This window comes from Echiichthys vipera, assembly GCF_963691815.1.
Source record: "Echiichthys vipera genome assembly, chromosome: 13".
Classification (NCBI taxonomy): domain Eukaryota; kingdom Metazoa; phylum Chordata; class Actinopteri; order Perciformes; family Trachinidae; genus Echiichthys; species Echiichthys vipera.
In genome coordinates this window covers 3,964,952-3,977,265 of record NC_139838.1, presented here as the reverse complement: position 1 = coordinate 3,977,265, position 12,314 = coordinate 3,964,952, and the positions used below count along the sequence as shown (strand labels likewise).

At 41.5% G+C, this 12,314-nt stretch overlaps 1 protein-coding gene across 1 annotated transcript in view; it reads right to left on the bottom strand.

The window, feature by feature from the left end:
- thsd7aa (thrombospondin, type I, domain containing 7Aa) overlaps positions 1-12,314 on the bottom strand; it is a gene marked incomplete at both ends in the record, with an annotated part of 202,579 nt that overhangs the window by 114,765 nt on the left and 75,500 nt on the right. The window contains 2 exons of the mRNA XM_083925993.1: positions 457-705; positions 6,717-7,902. Of these exons, the coding sequence (XP_083782119.1) occupies positions 457-705; positions 6,717-7,902 (1,435 nt within the window). The remainder of the gene's footprint in view (positions 1-456; positions 706-6,716; positions 7,903-12,314) is intronic.

The following is a 12,314-nucleotide window of genomic DNA, read 5'->3' as shown; positions in this document are numbered from 1 at the left end:
ATTTAAGTTGATTACCAAAGTCAACTCAAAAGGAAGGAGCCCATTGGTGCTTTGTTTTCTGTGTAGGGACTCTTCTGATGCTACTGCAGAGGTTTGGTGTTAATTTGAGCAGTATTAGTGGTTACAAAAAAAACACGTTTTAATGCCTTCACTGCACTGCCCCGAGCTAATCAGTTTTAGCCACCTGTATTTTGTGTTTCTACTAGAAAATGTTTGCATGTTTTAATGTTCTAAAATACTTTATGTTTTTCCACAAAACTATCTAAAAGCTTTGGAAATTGTTTGGAAAAGGGCAGGCACTTTCAAAAAACACCTTGCAGGTAAAAAGGTAATGAAAGTGCAAAACTGTTTAGCTTAGCAAACATGAAATGAATACTCCTAGCCAGCACCAGCAGCACAACTAGCAGCACTTGTACTTTAGTTGGATAACTCCTTTTCTCTATGTGCAGTACTTACACAATGCAGGGTGGCACTCCGTCTCCCTGGGGGCTGCAGGACTCCTTCTCCTCCAGTTCTGGACAATCTGCACCTCCATCAATTGGGAACTGGGACACTTTTCTGGTGCGAATGCGCTCCCCCTTGGGCCCGTTGGGGTCATAGCACTCCTTGGAACAAGCTGACCATTCAGACCATTCAGTCACATCACAGTCTTTAGTCATGACACAGGCCTGGAAGGTCACCGGCAACGACTCCTGAGAGCACAGGCTGGAAATGAGAAAACAAGATACTGTTAAGGGAGATGAAACTTTAATACTTTAAGGTATTTGTGGGATTTGTGATGTTACAGTTTAGAGTTGTTTCTCAACAGATGTGTCACGCCGCGGTCAGGTTTGTCCTGTCTTAGGGTTTTTTGTCTTGTGAATTTCCTGTTTTATTTTGAAAGATAACTCTCCTCTCGTTCCAGGTCACTTGCCTTTCCTCTTGTGTCACCGGTCTGATGTCATTCCCTGATTCCCAATTGTTTCCACCTGTGGCTCCCCTTCCCTCATGTGTATAAAGTCTGTGTCTTTACCCCTGTTCTGTGCCAGATTATTTCGTACTGTGCGACGAATGTATCCAGTGTTTTGGTCCACAGTCTTGTCCATGTTCTTGAGCTCTTTGTTTCTTTGTTCAGGTTTTTGTACACCTTATTTTGGTCCAAGTAAGTTTTCCCCTTTTGAATTCTCTTGATACTTTGTTTTTTCCTCCAGGTTGGAGCGTCTTTAATTAATTAATTTGTTCACTTTGTATTGTTTATTCCTCCCATACAGAGTGTTCTTATTTTGAGATTTATTTGGTAACTTTTTGTTCTTTCTTTTTCTTTGCGCTTTGATTTGGTACTTTGGTTTTACACTGACTACATTGGTTTTGTTCCTCCTGTGCGGAGTGATTTTTTTGTTTGTGGCTTTTTTCCTATGTCACGTACGAGTCGTCAAGATAATAAATTCAGTGTTGAACCGCAAACCTCCGCATCTGAGTCCTCTTTCCTGCCCTGGGTCTGACAAGATGTTTGTCATTTGTTTTATTATTGTATATGAAGAGACATTTTAAATGGAAATATCTTGACATTGGAGCCACATTAGCAGACACTAATGTAGCTGCACCACCAAAGGTCTATTAAAAAGGGTGTTCAGTCCTGCTTTATTTGGTTACATGTGTGACTGCTGGAGGAGAGGTTCCTGAGATCTGTATGAAACACCACCCAGTAAGTCCACATTCATTCTGGATGGCTCTGCACCTCAACATTTTCGTCCAGTGTCAACACGGTGCCAACACAGGATGTAGTGTGCCCTTTATGGAAGTGTGGAAGTTAGGATGATGGGTGAAGACTCATCTGAACATCATTCAAGACAACAAAGTTCACACACCATCATAGACCCAATATTAATGTGTGGTAGGAAGAGAGAGCAACATTTGCTGGCCTGTTAAAATTCATCTACCTTCACGCAGTGGATGATTGAGAACCAAATAAAGCGACTGTAGGGATTACACCAATGTAAAAGATGCTGCTGTACATCCTGGAGCTTTCCTCGTCTGGCCAGCCAATGTGATAGAGTTTAGAAACTCTAGAGTTTTGTGAGGGCTGATAAGCCATTTGGGCTAATGACACACTGCTTCTCTCCTCTTTCCTTTGAGTCTTGACTGTTATCAACCCCCCTGAACTTCTAGAGGCTTTCTGAAGCTTCCCGTACATACAAACTTGGCTCATTTATTTTTTCTCTTTCTTTTTTAAATCTTTTAAATCTTTCTACATATCTGCTGCAAACATTGAGGTTCTTCCTTTAAATCCTTTTATAGCAGTGCTAGAGCAAAAGTGTCTGGACAGATGTGATTATGGAAGTATACTAAATTTTCACTTTGATTTAATTTTGACTAGGATTTACACCCCACAGTAATCACAGGCAGAACATTGCCGGACGCATCGTCCCAATTCCAACCCAGCGTGTGTTTGTGTGGGATGAAGCGTACAATATGACATGCTTCTTCTCCAGCAATGCCTGTAAAATCTGCAGTGCAATATTAAAGGTTGAATATGGCGAATGAGCAGAACACCGCCATCTAGTGTCTCAAGATCATAGTAGCAACAACAAAAAATAATTCCAGCAGTCGGGTTACCAGGTTGGTCAGATCCAGCCTAGTTAGCTTACAGGAGACCAGAGTCAGTTTTAACAGCCTTTCAAGCCTTTCTAGTCTTCTGACTACTCAGGGCGCTTTCACAGTGTTTGTCACATTCACCCATTCACACAGACATTCACACTGATGGCAGTGGACAACTACATACCATCTAATTTAATCATTCACACCACATTTACACACCCTTGCACAGCATGAGGAGCACATCGGGGTTCAAGCACAACTTCGACATGTGGACCGGGGGAGGTGGGGATCGAACCGCCAATCTCTCAAATGGTGGACAACCCACTCTTCCTCTGAGCCACACACATGGAGTGAGTGCTTGGTCTATATTGAGTCGGGTTTTTGCCCGTCTCCGGTCACTCAGCTGCTTGGACAAATAAGGCCCTCTTCACTGAGGCTCCGAAGCAGCTGCAGGATTGGCAAACTCCATTTCACCCAGTGCCAGCCTACAGTAGCTGCACCCAACAAAAGACAACCCAAGCAACCAGCAACGCCCAACGCTATTGGCTGCTACAATGGAAACAGAACGGGACAGAAAGTCATTGTCAAACCTGTCAACATTTTTTAAAAATATTAATTCAGACTAAATATATATTTTTATGGAAAAAGCAATACTTTCATTCTGTGCCCCTCGTGGGTGTCTTTTTTTTTTTTTAAATATAGCTTTGAAAAATGTTCTATATATTCAACCTTTAATAAGTTGATTCCTGTCTCTGTCTTTCTTACTTGGGGAAAAGTGGCTTTTCAAAACCAACAGAAGAAACAAAACTGAGAAAACATTATCTTCTGCCTTCTGCTTAGAATTGGGGAATTTACAGCTCACTGGCACTGTTTTTTATTTGATAACTTATTTAAAAAAATTCTTGCTCATTTCCGATCTGTTGCTTGCATAGTTAGCAGGCATTAGGCTGGCTTGCTTTGCCTGTACCTAGCTGGAGGTGGTTCTAGGGCACATGAACCCCATAGGACGTCATATCCAGCAGCAAACTGACTAGCTTGTTGTTTCACATGTTTTCTGATAGATTGTGCAGGAGAAAAAGAGAGGATGCTCTTTCCTCCTACTTTGGGAGTCGACTCAAGTCACTGTTCTGATGAAATGCAACTTGACTTGACAGAAAATAAATGACTTGATTTGGGATTTGACTTGCCTTAACTAAGGACTAAACTCAACTTGACCAAAAGACTGAAGCCACATGTCTGCTCTAGACACACTGGAGACATACTGTATAGTTATGTTTAAAAAAAAAAGCCATTAAAAGGTGCATATCTGTCATATGTCACCCTTAAAAATATTTCTGTAATGAAAATAATGGACACTTTGGGATCATTTGAAATTTTAGCCCACTGATGCCTCCAACTCTAAATAAACTTGACTCTTTACTCTGGTCAACATTAATATGGTTATCACTATAAACTAAGCCTCTTTGAAGCTTTCAACCATCTGTGCATTCTGTGACATACTCTACTAGAACAGGGTTTCTGAATAAAGTCTTAGAGCTAACTAGTAAATGTCAATCCTAGTGTGTCGTTCAAATACAATATGCCACTTGAATGAAACATGAGAAGTGGCATCTGCTTGAAGTTTGAATGGTTTATATAATTCTGACCTTCTTGCAGGCATTAAAAGCAAATGTATCAAAAGAGCCTTGATTTCTCAGGATGTAATGGATGCTGCTCAGTGGCCTCTATTAGAGCCGCACAAGCACAGTGAGACAGAATGAGGCCATTCATCTGCTAATAAAGAACATGGCTCTCAGAAACCACACGGACATTGACCTAGCTGGAGAAAAGCATGTATTGAGACTGTACGTCTTAGGATGGATCTCAGTGGAGCATTGTCAAAGCTCCACTGGGATAAGCTGCACGTACATTGAGTAAGTAGAATAGACAAAATGATGTTCAACATTGACTAATTGAAAGTGACAGCAATTATCATTACAACCATTATTAACGAGGCCCTGCACTGTGGCATTGTAGTAAATTACAGTATATATGGATACCATTAACAGTTCCACTAATTAAGCTCAAGCCTTCATGTAGGATTTTGAAAGATCTCCATTAGCTTTGACTAAATGTTAAATTCAAAGCAGAAAATAGATAAAGCTGAGGGCTTGCAGGGTTTCACAAGACATACAGTATAACTGTAATGAGCCCTGACACTTGAAGCCATTGAGTGTCAAAGCACTCTAACACAACAAACAAGCCATATTCCTCCCTGTGAAACTATGGCTCCGTTCACACTGCAGGTCTTAATGCAAATTTCCAAATGAATGCTCAAATATGATTTTTTGTTTGGCCGTACACATTCCGTCTTTAAATGTGGCCTGTCCACAAATTGGTGTGTGAACAGCTCATGCTCCTAAAGGGACCTACAAGGAAAGCGGCTGTGGCTCAGAGGCAGTGCAGGTTGTCCTCCATTTGAGAGGTCTGTGGTTCAATACACAGCTCCTCTGGTCTGCATGTTCTTGGGCAAGTTCTTGGGCAAGTTTCAAGTTACCCTGAATTGCTCCTTGTTTAAATGTAGTGTGAAAGATTAGATTAGATGGGAGGTCGGTGGTTCAATCCCCCGCTCCTCTGGTCCGCATGTAGAAGTGTTCTTGGGCAAGTTACTGATCCCTGAATTGCTCCCTGTTTAAATGTAGTGTGTCCACAGTCTGAATGTCTGTGTGAATGTGACAAGTAGTGTGAAAGCGCTTTGAGTAATCAGAAGACTAGAAAAGTAAAAGACCATTTACCATTCAATTCCAGCTTGTGTCACCCCAAACATTAATGAGGTCTAAACCTTCACTGCTGTCTTCCATGTTTGTTTTGATTATGTTCCTGGCTCCCACCTAAGGCATACTTTTTTTCAATCAACTTTATTTGTCATTCATTTACAAAACAGTGCAGTGCGGGTCAGAATGACGCCAAAGTCGCATTAAATGCGACCTGACTGTTCAGATTGCAGTCATTTTCAAAACAATCAGATACGTATCCGATTCAGTAGTTTAATTTTTTAACATTTAAAAGTGGCCTAATTCTGATTGAAAATGTCAGATTTAATGCAACTTGTGCTGTTCACACTGTCAAAAGCAAATCAGATATGGGTCACATATCAGCGAACAAATCGGATTCAGGTCACTTGGACCTGCAGTGTGAACGGAGCCCTTGTCCACAAGCTTAGCAGCACAAGCTCTTCAATGAGCAATAAAGTTCAAAACAAAAGATTAATTGCGTCCTGTCCAGGGTGTGCCCTCACGCCCAAGTCAGCTAGGATTCAGGTCACTTGGACCTGCAGTGTGAACGGAGCCCTTGTCCACAAGCTTAGCAGCACAAGCTCTTCAATGAGCAATAAAGTTCAAAACAAAAGATTAATTGCGTCCTGTCCAGGGTGTGCCCTCACGCCCAAGTCAGCTAGGATCGGCTCCAGCCCCCCGCGACCCCGTCAGGGACAAGCGGTAGCAGATCATGGATGGATGGATAACACATTAATGTATGTGTGTCATAAATATAGCAATAATATTGTACAATAAAAACGTTTAGACAGTCAATACATTTTGTATATTTATTCATGTCTGTTTTGCTACAGTAGCGTTCTTCTTCTTGAACTTTGGTATGGGTAAGGATTTTGTTTTGGGGGGAGCATTTATTTTTGAGACAGTGGATAATAGAGAGATTGGAAATGACTTGCAACAAAGTTGCATGGGTGGCTGCTACCCCTAAACCCTAAAGAGAATTAAGCATGTGCCTGACGGGTGTTCCTGTATTAACTGCTGTAAATGCACAGGAGAGGCAGCCAGGACTTACCAAACCCTAACCCTTACCTGGGCACCTAATCCCAACCCTAAACCCTCCCCCCACCCCAGACCATTCAAAGCTTTCAATACAACAACCCTATTCTACCTTAAAGTAAAGTACTTAAGACACAACTATTATTCTAGTCTAAATGCTGCAACCAAATTGTCACGCAGAGTAGCCTCTAAAGAAACGGAAGTCAAGTCAAAGACAAGCCAAAATGTTCTCTCAAAAGTAGAGTATACCTTTGAGAGCATACAGTCCCATATCATTGTAGATGACATGCATGTGAGGTGATACAAGTAAATGTATTGAGTCATTCTTACCTGAGTGCTTCAACATTCCCACTCTTATGCACGCAGGACACTTCTCTGGTCTGATAGCCGACCTGCAGGTCCCAGAACTTTCCTCCTGGGCGGTTCTGGCGGTTCCTGTTCCTTTTCTTCTTGATGAGTTCTCTGGTCTCTGGATCCTTCACCTTACCCCTCTCCCTTAACCTCTCCCTGACTTTCTCTCTCATTTTCTCTTTTTTCTCTTTATTTTTAGCCTTTTTCTGACGTTTTGGCCTGTCTGCCTGTCGGGATGGCCTGTCTGGTTTCCTGTTTGCCCTGCCGAATTTTCTGTTGGGCCGGGCTGGTTTGTGTCCATCTCTGGACAGTTTATCACCTTCTTTGGACCTTTTGTCCCCTTCCTTGTGCTGTTTGTCACCTTCTCTGCTCTGTTTGTCACGTTCACTGGACAGTTTTATACCTTCTCTGGATTGTTTGTCACCCCCTTTGGAGGCCTGTGCACTCTCTCTTGACTCTTTGTCACCCTCTTTCGAATGTTTATCACTTTCCTCAGATGGTCTATCACTTTCTCTGATTGGTTTATCAGCCTGTCTGGCTTGCCTTGGCATTGGGACAGAACACAGCCCCCAGGGCCCCACCCTGAGGCTGTAGAGGCTCTCCTCTCCCTCACAAGGCCCTGGCTGGCATGTCTGAAACTCTGTCAAGTTTGGGCAAGATGCCCCGCCAAACAGTGGCGGAGCCAGAACAAAGCGGATCCGGTTCTGTAAGCCCATCCCACAGGTTTTAGAACAGAAAGTCCATGGGCTGAACATAGATACCACACAGTCCCGTGGACAGGGGATTAGACAGGCCTGCTCTAGGCGTGGTTTGGGCTCAAAGTATTCACAGATTACATCCTCTGCAGGCTCGCCATTCACTGTCTGTACACAGCCCACCTCACGGGTCTGGATGCCCTCCTCTCCCCGGGTACACACAGTGGGTCGCTGCACCCCAGCACTGCGCATCGAAACAGGGACACACTGGTTCCAGGCACCCAGCTGCCAGTCGTACAGATCTTTGTGCCAGTCACAGACTCTGAAGCAGCTCTGCTGGTTTTCTGGCCGTTCTGTATGATCACAATTGGTGTGAAGGGTGGTCCAGCCTTCTGAGTGGGCACACCATACCGCTCTGCTCTGGCTGCCACCAGGTCCACACTCACTGCCCATACATCGTCCCCAGGGACCTGTAAAAAGAAGGACAACAAAGAGATTAAGGAAAGGTAAAAGTGTAGAACAAATCCCCAGGTTGATAAAATAAAATACAATCTTGTACCACAAAAGCCTGGAAACCAATCCATCCATTACATCTAATAGCATTTTGCTCTGCATCATTGATAACATCCCTCGAAAAATCAAAAATGCTCACATTTGCGATGATGCCAGGCTTGAACCACAGATAGTATGGTTAAAAGAGAAAGAATGCCTTTATTCATCCCACAAGGGGAAAGAAAACATTTTTTTCACTCTGTTATTATATTATTCACGTTACAGACTTAGGTAAGATGACCCAATGTTCCCAGATCCCAGTGGTAGTATCATAACCAAGCCTAGAACAGTGGGACCTAACTTTTAATTAAGCAGAACTATTTTGAACAGGCAACAATCAAAACAAGATTTAGTAGTCCACAGAAAAAAAAATTATAGTTCTAAAGTGCTTCTAAAGACAACACTTAAGTGCCTCTGAGTGCAATACCGTGACTGCACTCTACTGGATTTATGAGGATGCAATTATAGATCAAAGTAAACATCGACTTCAGCAAAAAACCCTGTTAGGAGAGCAGCAGATGGAGAGCCAGAGCAGCTGAAGACTCAATCAATACAACATAAAAATGAATTGATACGAGGAATGGCATGGCCTTGCATATCATTACGTTTCTAGTGTTACAATGCTGGGAACCTTTTTAGGTTCAGCTTCCAAAAGCATTAATCAATCATGATGAAACTCCCATGATCACAAAATAACTATTTTACGATTACAAGATAGCTAAGTTCATTATACTATAACCATAATAATAATTATTCCTCAATGTCATTGAGGAAACAAGGCTGTTACATCAAGATGAAATAATACTGACCTGGGGCGCCCGGTGGCTCAGTGGTTAGAGCAGGCACCCCATTTCACAGGCTAAAAGTCCTCACTAGAGCGGCCTGGGTTAGACTGCGACCTGCGGCCCTTGTGTTTGTGTGTCTGTGTGTGTGTCAATGTGTGTCCATGTCTACCACAATATGTGGTATGTGACTTCATTACATCCATCTTGATCTTGAATGTCTACACAAACAACGTGATGGATCAACCAAACCTGCAAACAGCTGTTTAAGTAGCTCAAAAGTAGAATTTCATAAAAACGGCAATGCAAATTTGTGTTAAATTGTAAGATTTGCCAAATTCCCAGCGAGAGTAGCCATATAAAAGTTAGCTGTAACGGTCTATCACTAGACAATACAGTCATTTATTGTCCTCAGAGTATAAGGTCAGAGGATACATTAAACAGTGCTTTATGGTTTCACTCAATAAAGCTGACATACAGCAATGAAAATGTCAACGGGAGAACCAGCAGGCTGAATTAGCTTACAGCTGCGGGCAGAGGATCTGGATCAATACAAATCAATAGAGGTAGCCAAGAAACTGTCTCAGACACAAGAGACAGCTGCAGTCACAGATTGGGCATCTTTCAGTGCCTGTCATTATCCTCTGTGGCTGGAAATGAGGAAATAAACCACAGGAAGAATAGGATTTCTGAGGTACTACACCGCTCATTTGATGCAACATTTAATGTGGCATTCTGTCAGTGATGAGATGGAGAGGTCAGTGATGAAAACAACAGTATTGATTTTGTAATGAACAATATAGGCAAAAGTCTGCCTCTAGAAGTCATTCAGAGTTGAGGGTTCTGTGAGAAAGTCTACGTAATGATGTCATACTAAATACTGCACAACATAAATGTTGTTTTCTATTTAATTAATGGCTAAAACAATATACGACCGTTTTTAGAACAATTTACACTACAACAGACAGCAAACCTGAACACCAATATACTGTATGTCAGTATAGGCAGCATAGTATATGGCAGCAGAGTGCCCTATTCAGGTATATTGACAGTTCAGCAGCTACCATAGAGTGCTGCAGGGATAACATATTTTTGTAGGCTGACCCTGAAGTTAGCAATATCCTGGTTCCATCTACAAAAAGTAATGGGTTTTTTCCACTGGATTTTGGATTGTTGCAGAAAAAAAGCTCTGTCCCATACAAAAGTTTATGATAATTACACCAGGACTTGACAGTAACAGTTGCCATTTTGAACTACTGACAACCAATTATTGGCCTTTGTTTGCCAAATCGCCACCATTTTTTTAACATGGTGATAGCAAACATAAATATGTCTCTACCATTCAGAACCAGAACAGGCTGAAAGCTCTTTGGTGCCTTTACTCACATGTACACAGCATTCTGTTTTGGAGACAATGGTGAAGCAAATTCAGTTGTTTGACTATGGAAACAAACTATAGAAAATACTTCTGCTGGTTACTGCAGTGAGGCATTTATTCTTTTATGTCACACTTTAATTATTCATCTGACGTATAATTGCATAGTATCTTAATTACATTTTAGAATGTGACTTCAAATGGCAAATATATTTTCAGTTTCGCCAACCAAAAGCTGACACCTGGTTGCCAGCCTGGGAAACACTTCTAAAAGTTAGCGTTGAGCCCTGTTAAATGTTTTGTTCAGTAAGATCATCTTTCACAAATGTACACCACTGGTATGTGGTAAATGAATTTGCCAGAAGTAGAAAGCTAACGCTATAAACCAACTACACTACCTATTAGCTTCCAAATGATTTTGTCAGAGCATGATTCCATTTGTATACTGTCATTTAGCCACTTTTCAGTCTGTTTTTTAAAGATACATAGAAGCTTCTAAATTAATTAGTTGGATATTTACTGATGTATTCTATATCATAGAAAAAAACCTCTAACTCATTTACAGGTCTTCGAACCTAACACTCTCTCACACACACAGACAGCAACAGAAAACATTAACAAGTAACTCTGAACCAATGGCACTGCTTTATACATAAACACACACACACACACACACACACAAACACACACACACACACACAAACACACACACACACACACACACACACACACACACACACACACACACACACACACACACACACACACACACAAAACCAGCCACCAAAAACATAAATAATCACTCAGACTTCATTGAAGACTGCACTCCAAAAATGTAACATTACAAAGACATCTGTGATAGAAACATGCAGTATCATCATTTACTGAATGATGTCATCAGACCTGTGTGTTAAAAACCATAAACCCCTCACAAAACACACAGCAAACCCATACATAATATAAGTATTACCAGTCAGTGATTTTTTTTATTTTTAACAGGGGATGACCCAATGGCAGCATGATCAGATGTCAAAGAGTATATACAGTAGGCTACAATATAGTACAGAAGTGAGTATTTATAGTCTATTGTTCAGAGTATATTATAGATCTAAAATGAAACTGACAGAAGAGTAGGGGAAAAAATTAGTTTTAATTCGATTTGTTTCGTAAACTCTGTTGCATTGCAGTTAGTGCCTCATCTACATGTTGCAAGAGTACACATCAGGGATGGGATATTCATCCATATCCAGCACTTAAAAGGCCGGCATGTTTATAGCCATAATTACCTGCCTGGCAGGCAGTGTTGTCTCAGCTCTACGCAGATGTTCGCTATAATTCATGAACATGCCACTGAATGACAGGGTTATCTCCGGGCCGACGGTGAGTGTAGAAAGTAAATGAGGATGGTTGTATTCATGCTGGCCTACATTGCCTATCACCCACTGTGAAGAGCCAGGATACATGGAGGGCACTGTGCCAACAAGATTGAAACTCCAGGAGGAATGTCACACGTCTAACACCACCTCCATCCTTATACTACACACTAGGGCTACCCCAAAATAGTCGACCAAGCACTGGTCGACTATTTGTCATTAGTCTATTTGGTCGCAGGAAAAGATAACATTTGAAGCCGTGCCTTGTCAAAATTAAGTGAAAATCTAAGCAAGGATGACCCAAGAAGGTCACATGCAAACTTTGCAATAACCATTACTTGTCCACAACAAACATGACCAGCCACCTTAAAACATGTAAGTAACGTTAGACAAACATGACCTCCCACCTTAAAACATGTAAGTAACGTTAGACAAACATGACCTACCACCTTAAAACATGTAAGTAACGTTAGACAAACATGAACTACAACCTTGAAGTAAGTAACGTTAGACGAACATAACCTACCACCGTAAAACAGGTAATTAACGTTAGACGAACATGACCTACCACCTTAAAACATTTAAGTAACTTTAGAAGAACATGACCTACCACCCTAAAACATGTAAGTAACGTTAGAAGAGCATGACCTACCACCCTAAAACATGTAAGTAACGCTAGAAGAACATGACCTACCACTTTAATACATGTAAGTAATGTTAGACAAACTGACCTACCACCTTAAACATGTAACGTTAGACAAACATGACCTACCACCTTAAACATGTAAGCACGATAGCCT